This window comes from Bos indicus, chromosome X, assembly GCF_029378745.1.
Source record: "Bos indicus isolate NIAB-ARS_2022 breed Sahiwal x Tharparkar chromosome X, NIAB-ARS_B.indTharparkar_mat_pri_1.0, whole genome shotgun sequence".
Lineage (NCBI taxonomy): Eukaryota > Metazoa > Chordata > Mammalia > Artiodactyla > Bovidae > Bos > Bos indicus.
Genome location: NC_091789.1, coordinates 47,727,794 through 47,751,214, shown reverse-complemented (window position 1 = coordinate 47,751,214; position 23,421 = coordinate 47,727,794). Strand labels below are relative to the sequence as shown.

Sequence of the window (23,421 nt, the reverse complement as noted above, 5' to 3'; positions counted from 1 at the left end):
CTTTGGTTTCTTGTTATTGTATATTTGTTTTAATCCCATTTAATTCCGTAACAAACCACCTATGGAATCTCCATTCCTGGCCAGAGATAAAGCCCTGAGCCTTTGGAATGGGAGCACCGACTCCAAGACCCTAGACTACCAAAGAACTCCTAATCCTAGGGAACATCAAATAGTGAGAATGCCCACAAAGACAACCACTTGTATATAAGACCTGGCATTACACAACTGCCAGTAGCACCCTGTGCAGAACACCTCATCCAAACAACAAACAAGTCAAAAATACAAACCCAATCATCAGCAGACAGGATTGCCACTTCACTCAGCCCTGCTCACCCCAGGAAAAAAAAATCACCACAAATCTCACCCTACTGGAAGCTTACACAAACCACTGGACAAACTTTATGAGGGAAGAAACCAAAAGGAAGAAAGAATTCAACCTTGACGGCTGGGAAAAGGAGACCTCAAACACAGTAAGTTAAAAAAAATAATGAAAAGGTACAGAAACATTGCACAAATGAAGGAATAAACTAGAAACACACAAGTCCAAATAAATGAGGAGGAAATAGGCAAACTACCCGAAAATGATTTCAGAATAATAATTGCAAAGAAGATCAAAAACCTTGAAAATAGAATGGAGAAAATGCAAGAATCAATTTAAAAAGACCTAGAAGAATTAAAGAATGAACTCACAGAGACAAACAACACAATTACTGAAAATAAAAATACTCTAGAAGGAATCAATGGCAGAATATCTGAAGCAGAAATATAGATCAGTGAACCGGAACATAAAATTCTGGAAATAACTTCTGAAGAGCAGAATAAAGCAAAAACAATGAAAAGAACTGACATAGTCTCAGAGGCCTCTAAGACAATATTAAACATACCAACATTTGAATTATAGGGTTCCCAGAAGAAGAAGAGAAAATGAAAGGGTATGAGAAAATTTTTGAAAAGATTATAGTTAAAATTTTCCCCAACATGGAAAGGGAAATAGTCAATCAAGTTCAAGAGGCACAAAGAGTCCTATACAAGATAAACCAAAGGAGAAACATGCCAAGACACATACTAATCAAACTAACAAAGATTAAGCACAAAGAAAGAATATTAAAATCAGCAAGGGAAAAGCAACAAGTAACATAAAAGGAAACCTCACATGTTTAACAGCTGATCTTTCAGCAGAAACTCTACAGGCCAGAAGGAAACGGCAGGATATATTTAAAGTAATGAAAGGGGAAAATCTACAACTAAGATTACTCTACTGCCAAGGATCTCATTCAAAATTGTGGGGAACTCAAAAGATTTATAGACAAGCAAAAGTTAAAGAGAATTGAGTAAAACCAAACCACCTTTACCACAAATGTTAAAGGAATTTATATAGTCAGGAAATACAAGAGAAGAAAAAGATCTACAAGAGAAAAGAGAAGAAAAAGATCGCTGGGAGAAATATCAATAACCTCAGATACACAGATGACACCACCCTTATGGCAGAAAGCAAAGAACTAATGAGCCTCTTGATGAATGTGAAAGAGGAGAGTAAAAAGTTGGCTTAAAACTCAACATTCAGAAAACAAAGATGATGGCATCCAGTCCTATCACTTCATGGCAAATAGATGGGGAAACAATGGAAACAGTGACAGATTTTATTTTGGGGGGCTCCAAAATCACTGCAGATGGTGACTGCAGCCATGGAATTAAAAGATGCTTGCTCCTTGGAAGAAAAGCTATGACCAACCTAGACAGCATATTAAAAAGCAGAGACATTACTTTTACAACAAAGTTCAATCTAGTCAAGGCTATGGTTTTTCCAGTAGTCATGCATGGATGTGAGAGTTGGACAATCAAGAAAGCTGCTGCTGCTGCTGCTGCTAAGTCACTTCAGTCGTGTCCAACTCTGTGCGACCCCATAGATGGCAGCCCACCAGGCTCCCCCGTCCCTGGGATTCTCCAGGCAAGAACACTGGAGTGGGTTGCCATTTCCTTCTCCAATGCATGAAAGTGAAAAGTGAAAGTGAAGTCGCTCAGTCATGTCCGACCCTCAGCGACCCCATGGACTGCAGCCTTTCAGGCTCCTCCATCCATGGGATTTTCCAGGCAAGAGTACTGGAGTGGGGTGCCATTGCCTTCTCCGAAAGAAAGCTGAGCACTGAAGAATTCATGTTTTTGAACTGTGGTGTTGGAAAAGACTCTTCAGAGTCCCTTGGACTGCAAGGAGATCCAACCAGTCAATCCTAAAGGAATTCAGTCCTGAATATTCATTGAAATGACTGATGCTGAAGCTGAATCTCCAATACTTTGGCCACCTGAGGCAAAGAACCGACTCATTGGAAAAGACCCAGATGCTGGGAAAGACTGAAGGTGGAAGGAGAAGGGGATGACAGAGAATGAGATGGTTGCATGGCATCACCAATGAGATGGACATCATTTTGAGTAGGCTCCAGTGGTTGGTGATGAACAGGGACGCCTGGGGTGCTGCAGTCCATGGGGTCGCAAAGAGTCGGACACAACTGAGCAACTGAACTGAACTAAACTGAGACAATTAAGAAAATGGCAATAGGAACACACATATCAATAATTTCTTTAAATGTAAATGGATTAAATGCTCCAAACAAAAGATACAGACTGGCTGAATGGATACAAAAACAAGACCTATATATATGCTGTCTACAAGAAATCTACTTCAGACCTAAAGACACATATAGACAGAAAGTGAGAGGATCGAAAAATATATTCCATGCAAATGGAAAGCAAAAGAAAGCTGGAGTAGCAATCCTCATGTCAGATAAAATAGACCTTAAAATGAAGAAGATTACAAGAGATAAGGAGGGACAGTACTAATGATCAAGGGATCAATCCAATAGGAAGACATAACAACTGCAAATATCTATGCATTCAACATAGGAGCACCTCAATACATAAACAAACACTAACAGACAGAAAAGGAGAAATTGACAGTAACACAATAATGGTAGGAGACTTTAACACCCCACTTACACCAATGGACAGATCATCAAAGCAGAAAATTAACAAGGAAACACAAGTCTTATATGATATATTAGATGAGACAGATCTCATTGATATCTTCAGAACATTCCATCCAAAAGAAGAAGAATACATTTTCTTCTCAAGTGTACATGGAACATTCTCTAGGACAGACTACATCCTGGGTCATAAAGCAAATCTCAGTAAATTTAAGAAAACTGAAAATCATATCAAGCATCTTTTCTGACCACAATGCTATGAGACTAAATATCAATTACAAAAAAAAAAAAAAACACTGTAAAAAACACAAACACATGGAGATTAAACAATATATTTCTAAATAATGAATAGGTTACTAAAGAAATCAAAAGGGAAATCAAAAAATTCCCAGAAAATAAATGACAATGAAGACACAACTCCTCAAAATCTATGGGATACAGCAAAAGCAGTTCTAAGAGCTAAGTTTATAGCAACACAATCCTACCTCAAGAAACAAACAAAAAAAACATTGGACAGACAACCTAACTTTCTGCCTAAAACAACTGGAAAAAGAAGAACCAAAAAATCCCAAAAGTAGTAGAAGGGAAGAAATCATAAAGATCATAGCAGAAATAAATGATAAATGAAAAAAAGAAAAGAAAATTAGTAAAGATTAATAAAACTAAAAGCTGGTTCTTTGAGAAGATAAACAAAATTGACAAACCTTTAGTCACACTTTTTAAGAAAAAAAGAGAGAAGAATCAAATCAGTAAAATTAGAAAATGAAACAGGAGAGGTTACAACAGACAATGCAGAAATACAACAAATTACAAGAGACTATTATGAACAACTAAATGGCAATAAAATGGAAAAAATGAACAGAATCTTAGTAAAGATCATTCTTCCAAGACTGAACCAGGAAGAAATAGAAAGTATGAACAAATCAATTACAAGCACTGAAATCAAAACTGTGCTCAAAAATCTCCCAAAAAACAAAAGCCCAGGGCCAGATGGCTTCATAGGGAAATTCTACCAAACATTTAGAAAAGAGCTAATGACTATCCTTCTAAAATTCTTTCAAAAAAATTGCAGAGGAAGGAACACTTCGAAACTCATTCTGTAAGGCCACCATCACCCTGATGCCAAAACCAGACAAAGACAACACAGAAAAAGAAACCTAAAGGCCAATATTACTGATGAACATAGATGTAAAAATCCTCAACAAAATTCTAGCAAACAGAATTCAACAACACATTAAAAAGCTCATACACTATGATCAAGTTGGGGTTATTCCAGGGATGCAAGGATTCTTCAATATATACAAAGCAATCAATGTGATACATCATGTAAACAAATTGAAAAATAAAAACAATATTATCATCACAATAGATGCAGAAAAAGCCTTTGAGAAAATTCATCACCCACTTATGATTAAAACTTTTCAAAAAATGTGCATAGAAGGAACCTAGCTCAACATAGTAAAGGCCATATATGATAAGCCCACAGGACACATTATTCTCAATGGTAAAAAACTGCCAACACTCCCCCTAAGATCAGGAACAAGACAAAGGTGGCCACTCTCACCACTATTACTCAACATAGTTTTGGAAGTCATAGATACAGCAATCAGAGAAGAAAAGAAATAAAAGTAATCCAGATTGGAAAACAAGAAGTAAAGCTCTCGCTTTTTGCAGATGACATGATACTATACATAGAAAACCCTGAAGATACTATCAGAAAATTATTAGAGCTAATCAGGGAATTTAGCAAAGTCACAGGATACAAAATCAATACACAGAAATCACTGGTGCATTCCTATATACTAACAGTGAAAAATCAAAAAAAGAAATTAAGGAATCAATTCCATTCACCAGTGCAACAAAAAGAATAAAATAACTAGGAATAAACCTACCTAAGAAGACAACACTATACAGAAAATTATAAGACACTCATGAAAGAAACCAAAGATGACATAAACAGATGGAGAGACAGTCCATGTTCCTGGGTAGGAAGAATCAATATTGTGAAAATGACTATACTACCAAATGCAATCTACAGATTCAATGTGATCCCTATCAAATTACCAATGGCATTTTTCACAGAACTAGAACAAAAATTTTCACAATTTATATGGAAACACAAAAGACCCTGAATAGCCAAAGCAGTCTTAAGAAAGAAGAATGAAGCTGGAGGAATCAACCTTCCTGACTTCAAACTGTACAAAGGTACAGTCATCAAAACAGTATGGTACTGGCACAAAAACAGAAATATAGACCAATGGAATAAGATAGAAAGTCCAGAAATAAACCCACGCACCTATGGGCACCTCATTTTTGACAGAGGAGGAAAGGATATACAATGCGGCAAAGAGAGCCTATTCAATAAGTGGTGCTGGGAAAACTGGACACCTACATGTAAAACAATGAAAGTAGAATACTTCCTAGCACCATACACAAAGACAAACTCAGAATGGATTAAAGACCTAAATGTAAGACAAGAAACTATAAACCCCTTAGAGGAAATCATAGGCAGAACACTCAATATAAATCAAAGCAAGATCCTCTATGACCCACGTCCTAGATTAATGGAAATAAAAACAAAAGTAAACAAGTGGGACCTGATTAAACCTAAAAGCTTTTGCACAGCAAAGGAAACTATAAACAAGGTGAAAAGACAACCCTTGGAATGAGAGAAAATAATAGCAAATGAAACTGACAAAGGATTAATTTCCAAAATATACAATCAACTCATTCAACTCAAAACCAGAAAAACAAACAATCCAATCAAAAAGTGTGAAAAAGACCTAAACAGACATTTCTCCAAAGAAGACATACAGATGGCTAACAAACACATGAAAAGATGCTCAACATCACTTATTATTAGAGAAATGCAAATCAAAACTACAATGAGATATCACCTCCCACCATTCAGAATGGCCATCATCTAAAAGTCTGTAAATGATAAATGCTGGAGAGGGTGTGGAGAAAAAGTAATGCTCTTGCACTGTTGGCGGGAATGTAAATTGATATAGCCACTTTGGAAGATGGTATGGAGATTCCTTAAAAAACTAGGAATAAAACCACCATATGACCCACCAATCCCACTCCTAGACACATATACCCCAATGTTCATTGCAGCACTATTTGCAATAGCTAAAACATGGAAGCAACCTAGATGCCCATCAACCGATGAATGTATAAAGAAATTGTTGTATCTATATACAATGGAATATTACTCAGCCATAAAAAGGAACACATTTGAGTCAGTTCTAATGAGGTGGATGAACCTAGAGCCTATTACACAGAGTGAAGTAAGTCAGAAAGAGAAAGACAAATATTGTATACTAACACATATATATGGAATCTAGAAAGATGGTACTGAATAATTTATTTGCAGAGCAGCAATGGAGAAACAGACATAGAGAACAGACCTATGGACATGGGGAGAAGGGAGGAGAGGGTGAGATGTATGGATAGAGTGGAAACATGGAAACTTAATATGTAAAATAGCCAATGGGAATTTGCTGTATGTCTCAGGGAACTCAAACAGGGGCTGTGTATCAAACTAGGGGGTGGAATGGGAAGGGAGATTGGAGGAAGTTTCAAGAGGGAGGGGACATATGTATACCTATGGCTGATTCATGTTGAGGTTTGACAGAAAACAACAAAGTTTTGTAAAGCAATTATCCTTCAATTAAAAAATAAATAAATTTTGAAAAAAATTTTTTTTTAAATAGGATGTTAACAAACTGCCGAGTGTTCCCATACAGACAGGGGATAGGTGCATGTAAGTGTGCAGCTGGAGGTGAAATCAGAAAAGATCACAAAGAGAATAGGGAGCCATCTGAAAATTTGAGGGGGTAGCAGCAGCATTTCTGGTAACCACATACAGCATTCATGGGTGAGTGTGAAAGCAAAGACTAGGAGAGCATTGAGGAGGCTATGACAATCACAGGAGTGTTAGATGATGGCTCTGAAATTAGGGGAGAGAACTGAGAGTTATTTAGGAGAAATAATCAACAGAACTTGATAACTGATTATGGAAAAATTGGTAATCTTGCAGTGGCTTCTGGCACAGGTCATTGGATTGTTTATGTTGTCACAACCAGAAATATAGGCTGGTTCTGGCCCACATTAAAATAAGCTCTAGATTCATTTATTGCCCCAAACTCTGTTATTTAACCCCATCCTTCTACACCTAAGCCTCCAGTTTAATGCAGGGCCTCTTTGACTCTCACATGTCTCCTAGGTAGCCCCCTAAACAAATCTCTATCCCAATCCAGTATTTCTCAAAGTGAGCTCTTTATTCTAACTAATCAGGATGTCCCGTGGTGCTTGATAAAAATGCAGAATTCTTGGCCTTATTCCAGACCCCATGAGGGACAAAATTTGCATTTTGATACTTTCAACTTTGAGTACCATTAGCCTGATCCAGCCTACCTACTATTATCCAATTTATTTTTCTTAAACTCTGCTTTCCTCATGTCACTTGCTTGCTCAAACTGATTTCTAATCTACCTGGACTTTAAGATCTTCTTTTAACTTGATTTTTGAATCTTTCCAATATACATTTTTTGTTCTGTACAAAATCAACCTCATTTCTCATTTCTTCCTTCTCGCCCACCTGCCATACCCCCTCCCAAATACAATTTGGTTCTCTTTCCAAGCTTTTGCATTGAATATTACTTCCACAATCTGAGAGCTTTTCCATCATTTCCCCTCCCCCATCAAATCCCAACCACCATATCCTGAAAGTCTAGAAATTTGCATGGATTTTTCTCTAATTACTCTAACCCACCTTATGTCTCCTACCTAATACATAATATTGCTATGGCACAATTAGCAGGCACAATTTAAGATTTGATTATTTCAACATATATTATTGCAATGATAAGGTTTTATTCTTATTTTCCAGTCATTAGCGCACCTAGCACAGTTCTTGGTACACAATAAGCACTAAAGAAATATTTGCTGATTTTGGAAATCATTTCAAAAGATGGATGGCATTTTCTCCCCAATGTCACACGAATCTGTTAGGTAGTTAGAATGGGAAACAGGAGTCTAGAATGGCAGTGGCTAAAAGATAAGGAAGGGAAAACCCATGAAAATAGAACAAAGGAAGGTTCGAGGGCCGGAGTGAGGACCTCAGGTAGAACAAACAACACTCCTGGCTAGCCCAATTTACATACGGCAGGCCCAGGGAGAGAAAAAAACATATAGAAAGAGAAGCCCAAGGGTATCTCTCTCTCTCTCTCTCTCTCTCTCTCTCTCTCTCGGTGGATTTTCCTGCTATTTTCTAAATAAAATGGAGCTGTAACACGGAGCTGTAACACTGATTTGTCTAAGAGCTATAACATGGTCTGTCCAAGACCTGAAAGCTGTGACACACCAAGGGCTTTAATGTTCATCACTCCAAATCTTTGTTGTGATGAGACAGAACCAAGGAGCATACACTCGCCTGACAAATCCAAAAAGACAAAAAGAGGACTTCAATATTTAAAAGCAAAACAAATGTAAATATATTCACTATTCTAGATACCTGGTGATGTTAAAGATAATGTTTCCTGGGGCAGGGGGCGGGGTGGGGGGTGGATAAATTGGGAGACTGGGACTGACATACATACACTACAATGGGAGTGTGCATGCTCAGTTGTGTCTGACTCTTTGCAACCCCACAGACTGCAGCCCACCAGACTCCTCTGTCCATGGGATTCTCCAGGCAAGAATACTGGAGTGGATTGCCGTGCCTTCCTTCAGGGGATCTTCATGACTCAGGGATTGAACCCACATCTCCTGCATCTCCTGCATTGGCAGGTGGATTCTTTATCACTGTGCCACCTCAGGAAGCCCATGTACACACTAGTATATATAAAACAGATAGCTTATAAGAACCTGTTGTATAGCACAGGAAACTCTACTCAATACTCTGTAATGGTCTGTATGAGAAAATAATCTGAAAAACAGTGGATATATGTATATGAATAAGTGATTTACTTTTCTGTACATCTGAAACTAACACAACACTGTAAATCCACTAAACTTCAACAGAAATTTTAAAAAAAGATAATGTTTCCTGACCTGTTTTCTAAATACAGACTGCTTAATCATGAAGGCAAGGTCATTACAAACAGCTCTTAATTAAAATACAGGCCACTTTTGGTGTATTGATGTAATAGTGTATCATGTAATTGTGGCACTGCAACGCAGTGTCTCATGTATATAACCTTTAGATCAGCAGTCCCCAACCTTTTTGACACCAGGGACCAATTTCATGGAAAATTATTTTTCCACAGACTGGGGTAGGTGAGGATGAGTTCAGGAATATTCAACCACATTGCATTTATTGTGTACTTTATTGCTAATCTAATGCCATCGCTGATCTGACAGGAAGTACTGGTCTGCGGCCTGGAGGTTGTGGACCCCTGCTTAGATGACAGCAACTAAAAGAACCTTAAAAGATAATGCAAGCCAATCACTTCAATTTATCTACTTAATAACTAAACCTCAGATAAATTATACGACTTGCCCAAAGTCATAAAGCTGATGAGTAGCACCCAGCAAAGATAAGCACCCAGGCCTCCTGACTGAACATCATAGGCTGCTTTCATTACACCATGTGCTCAGAGATACTAAAGTCAAAGTAAGATGCTTCAGTAAGAATTCCTATTAGCATAAATGAAACTTTTAGGAGTCTCTCCCTGCTATCCTGAAAAATTAAGGTAAAACACACCTCAGAATCATAAGGACTGACACAGGCACAGTTCCAAAAAAAATTTTAAAAAGAAGTAAAACTTTCTAAGACAAAATATACAATCACATTCCAGTTCTAAAGTACTTCCCAAAGCCACAGGAAAAATACTTACATAGTTAAATTCTAATCATGTGATCTTAACATTCATCTTACTACTTTGGTAAAATATACACCAAAAGAAGAACCGAACACATAAAATGCTAGAAGCAAAAATCACTCAATCTCCAAAAGCACGAATTCACATCTAAGGGTAAAACACATCTTTGGTACTCACCGTAACTTTACTTCCAACTATCTGCATGCAGAGGTCAACGGAGAGTAGTTATGGTGTAAAAAAAAAAAAAAAAAACAAACAGCAACAGTATTAATAATCAGAAGCTTTTCACAGAAGTGTTTAGTAAATTAGTAAATAGCACCTCTATGTGTACTTTTAATACTTTAGATCTAGAGGTTAAATACATCAGTAATGATTTCTACCATATTCCAAAAATGTATAAAGTCAGCAGAATAAAGATTCCCAAATAAAATTATTACCATTTGAGGATCTTTTTAAAGTTTTCTGTAATGGGCTTCTCAACTAGTTGTAGTATAAATATCAAGTAATTCAAGATTAAGTGCCATCAGGCATCAGATATTTTATCAGCCCACAACCTCTCAAAAATTATCATGAGAAAATTGAATTTTATTCTAATATTGTTTTTTTTTCTTTCCGTGTTTTAACAGGCATACTATTAAGCTTGAAATTAGGTATTTTAGAATATAAATGTTGTACGTAAAGTCATGTGTTTAAGTTAATAAATAAACTTGAGGTTGAAAATGGGAAATTTTTTATTGTTATGAATTTAAGGTTTAAAATATTGTTTTATATTATACTTGAAAATTACAAAGAAGATAGATTGCTTATGATTCTGGTTTTCTAGGTCATCCTAGCATTTCTATTATAACAACACAGTTTTCTATATAATGTGAAGACAAAGAAGCAGTTTGTATTTAAATATACTTATTCAGAAGGAGGAAATAGTTCAAAAATTACAACCTCAATTGAGTTTTTCTTATGGTGAAGAGATAAGAGAATTCCTAAGAATTTGTGCTTAAGAAGGCAAGAACTAAAATCATAGTCCTAAAGTATAATTTTATGCCAGAATCCAAATATAAATCATTGTTATCAGATTCCTACACTTGAATATCAAGCAATGTTCAAAAAAAGAGTTCATCCATATTCTAAAACTATAAATCTGATAGCACATATTATCAATACATGTTCTAATTATTAGCTAGTACTTTAAAAATAAAAAGCTGAAATCCCAATAAGAATCCTAAGTTTAACAGGATACTACAAGATACAAAAAGAAATGATAGTTTCCTAATTAACTACTTCAGAGGACTCCATGAATCTCCAAATAGAAAAGCAGCTTTCTTAAATATTCATTCGACAGACTATCTACAGACAGCGACTATTTAGTTGAATAAAAGCCACTGTGGTGCCGTTAACAGTCTTCTGAATTCAAAGATACACTATTGACCTAAATTATTTCCTCCCACCAAAAAGAGGTCTTATTTGTCCCATGTTTATTTAGCACAGACATGAAATTAAAAAAAAAAAAAAAGAATTGCAAGCCTGTCTTAACAATTAAGCAGGTCTATACTATTCTCACTTAGCGCAGCGGCTGCAACCAGTGCACTTAGCGCGGCGGAGAGGAGCTACCCCACGCCCGAGGCCAGGGGCGGCGAGTTGGTAATGGACAGGGAGGCCTGGCATGCTGCGATTCATGGGGTCACAAAGAGTCGGACATGACTGAGCAACTGAACTGACTGATAACTATTCTGATTGCAAAATGACTGCATTTAGTTAAAGTATATACAGCTAACAGATTAGATGAGCCAAGAAAAGCTAAAAGAAACTGGTCTGGTCAGCTTTGGGTTCAATTGTTTCACCGTATCTAGGTGATGTCTGGCAAAGACTTGAGAAGGAAACTACCTGATAGTGGCAAAGGCAAAACCATTAATACATGTATGTGTGTGTGCTAAGTCACTTCAGTTGTGTCTGATTCTGTGTGACCCTATGGACTATAGCCTGCCAGGTTCCTCTGTCCATGGGATTTTCCAGGCAAGAATACTGGAGTGGGTTGCAATGCCTTTCTCTAGGAGATCTTCCTGACCCAGGGATCAAACTCATGTCTCTTATGTCTCCTGCATTGGCAGTAGGTTCTTTACCACTAGTGCCACCTGGGAAGCCAACACATGTATACACACAAACAAAAAGATATACTGCAACTCTTAACTGCTTATGATATATGTGTTTGTGCTTAGTCACTCAGTTGTGTCTGACTCTTTGCAACCCCATGGACTGTAGCCCACCAGGCTTCTTTGCCATGGGGATTCTCTAGGCAAGAATACTGGAGTGGTTGCCATGCTCTCCTCCAGGGAATCTTCCCAACCCAGGGATAGAACTCAGGTCTCCCACATTGCAGATGGATTCTTTACTGTCTGAGCTGCCAGGGAAGCCTGCTTATGATATGGGCCAATCTGAAAATATTTAGTGATGTATTTGGTATCACTATTTTAAATTATTTGCTACTGAGAGTTTTTTTTAATCAATGCTACCTTTCAATATATCTTCAAAAAACTAACTTTACATATTTTTAAATCTCAACCTCAAAGACTGTGATTTAAGTTAGAAATAAATTAGTTTCTTAATATTCTCATAAGGACACTGACATCTGGCAAACTAATGTTCGGATTTCAGTGACTAATTTTTTCCTCTTAAACGTCTATGCGTGCGTGCTCAGTCGCTCATCCATGTCTGACTTTTTGACCCCATGGACTGTAGCCCACCAGGCTCCTCTGTCCATGGGATTCTCAAGACAAGAATATTGGAGTGATTTCCTTCTCCAGGGGATTTCCTAACCCAGGGATCGAACCTGCATCTCCTGCTTGGCAGGCAGATTGTTTACTATCTGAACCACAAGGGAATACCCACATAAACATCTATATATACTGTTAAAATATAACATGCAAGATTCCCTCTAAATCACTGATGTCTTCTGCCTCTCAGGATTATGAATTAGTATGACAATGTTGCAATTTTTTTTTAACTTGTGGTTTTCATTTTATTTAAAATCCACTGACACTGTGTGCCATATACCATGACAGCTGCCGACAATGTGGCAGGCATGTTGGGGTGCAAACATGATTGTGTCACATTGCTGCCTTGAGGAATGTAGGTTTTGGGGACTGGAGTCTGACGAGGAGGAAGCCCATGGGAACCACACAGGGAAAAGGCAGGGACGCTGAGAGTGCAGCTGCTCAGCGACTGTTTGGGGGCAGAGAAGCACAAAGCTTTGAAGAGGCGTGGGTTTGGAGTGAAGCCAGGGTGAAGGTGAAGAGAACAGGAACAGGCTGGGTGACATGAAGCCGCTGATGTTCGGTAGTGAGTTGGGCAGGTAGTAAGGAGGGCGGGGAGGCCGGCAGCTGTCACACTGAACAGCCCAGTGAGTGCACGTTGCAATATTAACAAAGCTTGGTTTTGCACTTCTGAAAACTTATGTTGGTGCTGTGAAAACAAAGACTCTTCCAGACTATCTGTGGCCAAATTATCTACATGTACCTGGGCCTCCCTGGTGGCTTAGATGGTAAAGAATCTGCCTGCAATGCAGGAGACCCGGGTTTGATCCATGGGTTGGGAAGATCTCCTGGAGAAGGAAATGTCAAACCACTCCAGTATTCTTGGCGTGGGAAATACCGGGGACAGAGGCGCCTGCAGGGCTACAGTCCATGGAGTTGCAAAGAGTCAGAAGTGACTTAGCAACTAAACAACAAGATCAAGACCATAACCACACTTGTTACAGAAAGTAAGAGTCCAGTTCCAACAGAGAAGAGACTCTTTTCCACTCTCTTACTAAGTCCATTCATCACTGACAGAGTTACTCAAGGTACTTTTTCCTTTGCATTCATACATGTTTTATTATGGAATTTGAAGAGGAAAAAACTAAGCAATAGTTTTCATCATTATCTTTTAATTTCCTTTATATTCTCTTATCCCAGGCTAATTTTGGCATGATCAGTTACACAACAAAAGACTCCCCTTTGCTTTAGAAACAGGTTTTGTGTCTAAACCCATGTATTTGTTTCATCTTGCTTTACTGTCCTTCCCACAAACCCAGGAGAATGACGGATATTGCTTATTGAGTACATATTTTGTTTTTCAATTCCATGTAAAATGACGAAAGCAGGTGTTAAAGGGGGAAATGTACAATTTATGTTTAAATTTAACTGTAATTTTCACGTTTTACATATGACTTATGATAAAATATTTTTCTACCAGGTACTCTAGTCCTTAAATTTGCTTTTACTTCAAGATAAAAGTTTTGACTATTTGCAAAACATTTTCATAAAGCAGTGGTTACAATCATATCTACTTTAAATGTGGAAGCATTTTTAATCAGTGTGTCAATATAATGAAAAAATAAGCATAAAAGAGTATGACATGCAAAGTATCCTTAAAGCCTAATAAAAGCCAGCAGGATGGAAACCTTAGTTACACATAAATGGTCATAGGTGACATTATAATTCATGCAAATTTTATTGTCATGATCACGAAGAGATCACAAAAGATGAGAGGATGGTTTGTCACTAAATGGCATCCCTCTCACCTTCAAAAGGAAATAAGATATGTAATTTTCTTTGTTTTCACCACAGAACACAGTACTAACAATTGTCTCTCCAAAGTGAGAAAGCTTTAAAACATGCTTGTCAATAGGCTTTCTTTCATCGTATTTAGTCCATGAAAAATACAAGCAAATAAAACATATAACCTTAGAGCACTAATTAAAGTTCTATAGGCATGTCAAGTGATCCTATGTGTGCTAAAGGAAACAAATAAGGATCATATACTAAATAGTTATTTGTATCAATTTTGAAACTAATGCCTTTAGTATAGAGTTTCCATGTCTTTTGAGAAATTTCCATTTTTCAAATAAATCAATTCAAGACAGCTCAGCCAACGTTTACCCCAAGTTTAGCATTTTAATCTGAAAATGAGTATATAAATCAGTGTGCTTTTTCTCAGTCAGTTAAAGAGGAAACAATACAAAGATAAATGAAAACAAGTTCTACATAGAGACTGAGTCAAAATCAAAAGGTTAAGAAGTAAGAGCTTCATACAATTTTCATTATATTCAGTTACAGTTACACAAACAAAAACAACAAATGAGCCAGAGACACTTAACAAAATCTTGCCATTAAAATCAGCACCTAATTATTTATATATAATTATCTGTACTTTGCACTCAGATATAACTATATAGATTTACTAGTGCATTTGCCTTTAGGTATTTGAAAAATAACACTGAATGTACACCCAGCATTTCCTAAAGCATTGTACTGTGAACAATAACTTGAGTGCAAAAATGAGAAGAGATTCATCAGAATTTCAAAGTAAAACCCTATGCCTCACCTAATTCTATTGAAAATGGGGCTCAAGGCAAATTTCACTTATCACTTGAAACACATTTCTGCCCTTGGACACCAGAAGCAAATTAAAAAACATGCTGTTGTTCTGCTATGGCAGAGCTACAATGCATTATGTTTAAATAGTTCAGCATTCAGATTTAGTTTACTTAAAGTACAATATGGAATCAATACAATTGTAGAATTCAGACAAAATGCATCAGTAATTGTCACTGCAATTACTGTACTGAAACAGCATTAATAGGATAGGCAAATAATTTTAGAATATATTTTGCCGATGAAGAACTATTTTATTCACTGGTCAACTTTTTAAATTTAAAATATGTATGCCTTAAATGTAAATGTATGTGTGTAATATACACGTCACACAAACATAAAATCACTGTGTGTTTTTGTGTGTGTATATATATACATACAACATATGTACGTTATATATGTACACATTCATAGTGATTTTATGAACTCTGTGAAAAGCTTCTTCTTTACAGAAATGTAAAAGATACAGTCCACTATTTCAAAAAATATTCTTTTCTTACAAAAATAAATCAAATTTCCAGACTCGTTTTGGAAGCACTTTAGGAAATAAACAAAGCAATATATTCCACTAAAACACGAAGTTTTTCCTGCTGCAGACAAGCCTTTTCAATGAATACTAATTTTAATTTTTTGAGACTCAAATTTCATTAAAGTTCCTATTAAACACCTTCCTTTATGTTAAATTAAGCTGTACAAGAACTATTACGAGGTAGTTTACATAGGTAGCATCACAAAAAATAAAAACAAACTGCTTATTTAAAAAATTGCTATAAATTTCAAGTAAGCAAATACCAGACGTATAACTTTAATGTAAACTTAGTTAAATCTTGTGACTAGGCTATGTTTGTCCTTCCTCAATATCTGAAGTGTTCCTATAACAAACTGTATATTAAGTGGAATAACTACAAATTGCTATTTGTTAGTAAGTGCACAAAACCTCAGCTCCAAAATTTAACCGGATTAACTCAGAGCCAACTATTCTTAGTCTGTTTTGTTTATAAAAATAGAAATCTCTTTAAGAACAGTTTTGAAATATATATAAAATGTATTAAAGTACGTATATACACTTCTTTTATGAAGTCTATATAAGTACACTGAGGCAAGAACTTAGAGATCTGAAGTTTGTTTCTTTTAAGCAGATAATGCTAAGCTCATTATATGGATGCTGGAAGCGTCTCACTACTTACAGATTTGGCAGTAGCAGAAATATACTGGACGACCATCTCACGCTTGGTGGTAAAATCTTTGTTTCGTAAAGGAGCTTTTCGCTCTTCATTAAGGTTCATGTCCTCCTGTTAAAAAGAATATTTACTGTATTAGCAAATTTCTGCTTATGAGTTTCAAAGGTGATTAATAAATATTAAGGAACAAAGTTCTACCATATATCAAAAGGAATTATATTCTATATCCTATAATAAACTATAATATAAAACGATATGACAAAGAATATATATGTATGACTGAATCACTGTGCTGTACAGTACAAATTAATACAACATTGTAAATCAACTATACTTCAACAAAATAAACTTAAAAAAGAAAAAGAAAAATTAATGTTCTCTGTATTAAAATAGTAAGTCACGCTCTGACTATCAACAACCATCATTTTTTGGCTCCTTCATTATTATTTTTCACTCTATATACCCTAATGTCATATAAATTTTACCATATATTTATGGTTCATATTGCTACCTACTCAATGAGTAGAAATAAGAAAAAAAATTTTAACTATTCCACAGGATAAACTGGCAGTTTATAGCATAGATATACATCATACAACCTTAGCAAAGTTATTTTTTTACCCGATAGCAAAAATAAACAAATAAACACTTTACTACTTGGCATATGTTCCCTTAGGATAATTATTATCTAGAAGAACAAACATAATTTGTAAATTACAGGAAATATATATCTACAATATGTCACTGAAGAAAGATTCATGAGAAGTTGCTGAATTGGGGGAAAACATCAGAAACACAGTTACCTGCATTGGGATAAAAAAGACCACTAACTGGAAAGAAAAATATTCAGTTACAACAGCACATCATTTTGAGGTTCAATAAGCTTTGATTTGGTTGGAAATGTTCCTTTATATTGTGATACACAGACATAACATTTTCACTAGATAAATCATTTTTTATTCATTTTGAAACTCATGTTAACCCCTGAAACATATTAAGACACACTTGAAGGGTCATAAAACCAAATTGGAAAGGACTACACCTCCAAAATCAACATCAAATGAAAAGACAACATACAAGGTGTGAGAAAATGTTTACAAGTCATACATCTGATATGGGGCTTGTATCCAAAGTATAAAAAGAAGCCTTACAAATCAACAATAGACAAATAACCCAACTACAAGTGGACAAAGGATTTGAACAGACATTTCTCTAAAGAAGCCATACAAATGGCCAATAAGCACATGAGTGTCAACATCACTATTCACCAAGGAAACGCAAATCAAAACCACAGTGAGACACCGCTTCACTCCCACAGTAATAAAGGCTATGGCAGAAAAGATAATAACAATTGTTGGTGAGGATGTGGAGAAACTGGAACCCTTACATACTGATGGTAAGAATATGAGATAATACAGCCACTTTGGAAAACAGTCTAGTAGTTCCTCAAAAAGTTATACGTAGAGTTACCACATGACTCAGCTTATACCCAAGACAATGAAAACATATATCCACACAAAAACTTGTACTTGAATGTTCACAGAAGAAACATTACAGTGGAAACAATTCAAATGTCTATCAAACGATGAATGGATTAAAAAATGTCATATGTCCATACAATGGACTATTATTCAGCCACAAAGACGAATGAAGTACTGATACATTCTATACTGCATGGATGAAACTTGAAATCACATTATGCTAAATGAAGGAAAGGGAAAGGAAAAGGGAAAGGGAAGTCACTCAGTCATGTCAGACTCTTAGCGACCCCATGGACTACAGCCTACCAGGCTCCTCCATCCACGGGATTTTCCAGGCAAGAGTACTGGAGTGGGGTGCCATTGCCTTCTCTGTAAATGAAGGAAGTAGATCACAAAAGGCCATACATTACATGATTCCATTTATATTAAATATCCAGAACAGGCAAACCTATAGAGATTTGTCAATTAGTGGTTGTCAGGGGCAGGGCAAGAGGGGATGGGAGAGCTGGGGTGTGACTGCCAACAGGTATGGTGTTTCATTTGTGGGTGATAAAAATGTTCTAAGAGTGAATGTTGTGATGGTTGCATGACTCTTTGAATACATGAAGAAAAAAAAAAAAAAAAACACTGAACTGTATACTTTAAGAGGATGAATTTTATGGCTTCTGAATGGTATCTTGACTTTTTAAAACAAGAAAAAGAAATCAGTATTTTTATCCCTTTACTTGCTTGGTAATTCTAAAAATTACTAGTTTTTAATCAACTAAATGAATGGACAAAGAAAAATACTAAAATAATTAAAAAAAATAATGTATGAGAATGTGGGGGGAAAACAAAGGATCCATAAAAAGTAATCAAACTGCATCTATGTATTGAATAGTAACTTCAATGACACCAGTATCTCATGATATATAGTTGCACCCACTACAGTCACTGCAGTGACTCCTACAATGATTAATTCACAATTAATATCTATAAATTTCATGTATATATACCAGACCCCCCTTCCCAATTATCTCTATCACTGTCTCTACCTCTACTTTTCCTATCTTATTTCATTTCTCATTTGTATATCTTACTTGTTAATGATTTACTTGAAGCCAGGCTCTCTTTCTCTCTCAAAGGCTAGATCTAGCATTGTTGAATCAAAGTGAGAATCACAGGAATGAGGCTGGTTAGCACTTTATAAAGTCCACAGATATTCATCTATGTTCTGTGTCGACTTCAACTAACAGGGAACTCACTACCTCCACATGCAGTCCTTCCCATTACAGGGTAGTTTAACTTTTGCCAAGTTTTACTTTGGAGGACTGGATCTGAAATATGTACAACAAAATACTAACATCATGTGAAGGTGGCAAGATCATATCATTATTTTTTCTTCTCTACTTTCTAAATTTTGACTCAAATTAATTAATTTGACTCTGTTAAATTAATAAAAATAAACAATTCATAATATAGTAGAGATGGAGAAGGAAATGGCGACCCACTCCAGTATTCTTGCCTGGAAAATTGCCATGGACAGAGGAGCCTGGCAGGCTATAGTCCATGGGGTCGCCCAGAGTCGGACATGACTGACTGAGTGACTGAGTACATGTAGTAGGGAAGAGTAATACGTAAACATATCAGTATAACAGAGGCATGTACAGGATGTCTTAGGAACACAGAGGACAGATGGGAAAGACAAAAGAGAAGTCTTCATCAGGATTTGGGTCTTGAAGGAGGAGAAAAACCTGAGTGAAGGCCAAGAGATTAGCTACCAGACCACAGTAGACTTCTGTCATGGTTGGCTACCCAATAGCACTTGAACATGCCCACTATAATTTTAAACACCCACCCAGTATCAGCCCCACCAATGAAGAATCCATGAAAACCACATTTATCAGTCTCTGAGAGACTTCATTTTCACTTTCACTTTCACTTTTCGCTTTCATGCATTGGAGAAGGAAATGGCAACCCACCCAAATCCCAGGGACGGGGGAGCCTGGTGGTCTGCCATCTATGGGGTTGCACAGAGTCGGACACAACTGAAGCGACTTAGCAGCAGCAGCAGCAGCTATCCCTTATAACAATACAGTAAGGTGGCTTAGTTGTCATCCATCAAATAGATGCATATGGGGTATAGATTCACCCATGTTTTGTTAGCATGGGTGGCAACAGAGGCGACATGGATTGATGGCAGCGGACACATCTTTTTCATCACAACAATTTGACAAAGTGGTTCTGGGATAGCAACAGCTCCTTCATCAGATTATGTTTTGGCTGTGTGATTCTGGAAGTTATTCCTATACTTAGATTACCTGGAGCCTGTTTTGCAACCCTTCTGGTTCATATCTCTTTATGTGTGTTTGTGTGTGTGTGTATAAATATTCTATCTAAATTAATCAGAATAAATTATCTTATGTTTAATAATCTGGGCTATTGAAGTAACTCAAGTAATAATAATAAGAGTCCAAACTAAGAGGGATGGTAGATTGGACAGAATAAATAAACAAAAGGAACCTATAAATATTACATGAAGACAATACTCTCTACTTGAGGCTAAAGTATACCTACCAGTTTCAATTTATCTTAATGTGACATGGTTCAGCATCTCTCTCAAATACCCTGTGGTTTGATAAATCCAAGGAAGGAAAGGATTTCCATGTCCTTCACCTTGAAATACTATACTTCTCAATTCAGCCTCTGATTTTATGACTTTATTGGCAAGTACATCATTCTGCTAAATCATATTTTGTTTGTTTCCATTGAAACCTCTAAATACTGCTCATATATGCTAGCCATGTCTCCACCATCTCATAACATTCTGGTTAAATTATAGTCTCCTGCAAATAGCATGAATCTGTATCCCCAAGTAGTATCAACTCTGAAACACTGACAAGATTGAGTGTCTGTACTTGTACACTCCACAGTCAGGCCTTAGAGTGTGGTAATGCCACCACTGGCAATCTCTACATAGAGAATCTGCTAGCCTTCCAGTGACTTTTTTTTTTTAATTGACGGATAATTGTTTTACAGAATTTTGTTGTTTTCCGTCAAACCTCAACATGAATCAGCCAAAGATATACATTCTGTGTTACCATATACCTCCAATTCAATTTTTAATGACACAGGGCAAAGATCATGCTATCAAGAGTAGAATCATGGAGGCAGGCAGGATAATAATGAGAATATGGAGAATATAGACCTCGGAGGAATGTCAAGATTAAGTGCGATCATGCACCCAAGCCTGGTGTATATTAGCTAGCCATCAAAGAATGTTTGTATTATTATTCATGTTCATGTTATTATTACTTCCCTAGTCTCATTTCTTTCATTACCACTGTTCATCTTACCCCTTGTGTTTGAATAACACAAGATTATTCATCATTTTTCTACACACGCTATGCTCTTACAAATTTCCATTACTTTGTTCATGATGTTATTCTCTCTGCCTAGAATGCTGTCGACTTCACCACCCTCTCCGTTAACCCCCATCTCCTCCCACCCTACCCAAATCCATGTCAGGCGAACTCATATACTTCTGCTAATTCTTCAGATTTCCCTCAAAGCACCTCGTTTAGAAGTGACCATCTTCATGCTGCTGCTGCTGCTAAGTCGCTTCAGTCGTGTCCAACTCTGTGTGACCCCATAGATGGCAGCCCACCAGGCTACCCCGTCCCTAGGATTCTCCAGGCAAGAACACTGGAGTGGGTTGCCATTTCCTTCTCCAACGCATGAAAGTGAAAAGTGAAAGTGAAGTCGCTCAGTTGTGTCCGACTCTTATCGACTTCATGGACTACAGCCTACCAGGCTCCTCCGTCCATGGGAGTTTCCAGGCAAGAGTACTGGAGTGGGGTGCCATTGCCTTCTCCCATCTTCATGCTATTCTTCCATATTAATTTCCTATACTATAGCACTTAAAATGACACTCAATAATAAACCCATCTAGCTTAAACTATAAACTGAGGGCCAAAACTAGGTTCTTTTTTTAATCTTTGTATTGCCAAGCAAAGAGTATGCAATCCTGGAATGCACCAAGAATTTAATAAATATTTTCTGAACCAATGTGATATTTAGGAATTTTTCTCTAAATACTTTAATTTGCTTTACGGCCACAAACATTTTTATACCTATAAATCTGCTGCATAGGTTGATTGGGAATAGGTACCATTCACACAAACAGAGGAAACCATAATGACTTATCTTATTCTTACACAAAGCAGCAGCATACTACTAATTAGGCAGCTAATACTTCCAAATCATTAACTCCAGCTTTGTAATAGAATCATAAAACTAAATAGAGCAATATTCACAATTCAATACTAATTCTGAACAATGTAACTGAATATGAAACTACTACTAAACACACTGAGTTTTTAAAATTTTTATTGAAATATAGTTGACTTATAATGTTGTATTAGTTTCAGGTATACAGTAAAGTGATTCAGTTTTATAAATAAATAAATATATATATATATATACACACACACACATTTTCAGATTCTTTTCCATTATACTTTATTACAAGATATTGAGTATATTTCCCTGTACTATACAGTAGGTCTTTGTTGGTTATCTATATTATATACAGTAATGTTAAACAGACTGAGTTCTTATAGTATACAGAACACTAAAGCAAGCTTTTACTGTATTGAAAATTTAGTTGGATACTTCCACAATACGAGAAGAACTGTATTATTTTGCAATTTAAAAAAAAGATGAAGTAACTGACCACTTATAATATTTGTACTGTATTATCATCAAGCCATTGGAGAAGGAAATGGCAACCCACTCCAGTGTTCTTGCCTGGAGAACCCCAGGGACGGGGGAGCCTGGTGGGCTGCCGTCTATGGGGTCGCACAGAGTCGGACACGACGGAAGCGACTTAGCAGCAGCAGCAGCAGCATCAAGCCATATTTATAAACACTAAATCAATTATTCTCCTACCAGTTAAGCTATGATGCAATTTTCCCATTACAGACAACCTCCTTCATTCCTTCAGCAAATAAACATTGTATTCTTACAACTATTACTGAGAAACCATATAAGAATAGAGTCAAACAAGAAGGTTAAAAGTTGAACCAGCTGCCTATTCATTTGTACTCCCATTCATTCTCATTCTCTCCTTCTCCCTCTCACCTCCCATAAATCTTTAAATAGGTGACAATATACTTTTTTTAACTTTCTCATCTTCTAGCATCATTTTCTACTTTCCTAAACTTCCATTGTTTTTCTCACTTGCTTTATGAGAGGTAAATGTCAATCATATATGTTTTTACATCTCTTCCTTCCCTATAAGAATACTAGCTCCTTCTTTCTATAAAGTTGCTATAAATATCTGTGTACTTTGTATAAAGTATTTCTGTTTCTGCAACATGTATTGATCCCAGTTTAAGACTGGATTTTCTACTTGCTGTTTTTAAATCTGAACTTGACTTCACCATCAAATGCTTGCCCTCTTCCTTCTGCTTCTCAATAGTAAGTATTCAAAAAAAATTTTTTAAATTTATTTGGCTATGTATGCCAGGTTTTAACTGTAGGACATGTGATCTTTGTTGCTGTGT

General features: G+C 36.4%; 1 protein-coding gene across 3 annotated transcripts in view; it reads right to left on the bottom strand.

Annotated features, from left to right (window-relative positions):
* Positions 1–23,421, bottom strand: part of DIAPH2 (diaphanous related formin 2) — a 984,078-nt gene that overhangs the window by 881,366 nt on the left and 79,291 nt on the right. For 2 of the 3 annotated variants that reach the window (XM_070783972.1, XM_070783974.1), the window contains 2 exons: positions 16,401–16,505; positions 9,983–10,003 (listed from right to left, as the gene is read on the bottom strand). In XM_070783972.1, the coding sequence (XP_070640073.1) occupies positions 9,983–10,003; positions 16,401–16,505 (126 nt within the window). The remainder of the gene's footprint in view (positions 1–9,982; positions 10,004–16,400; positions 16,506–23,421) is intronic. The other variant, XM_070783973.1, reaches the window with a different exon arrangement.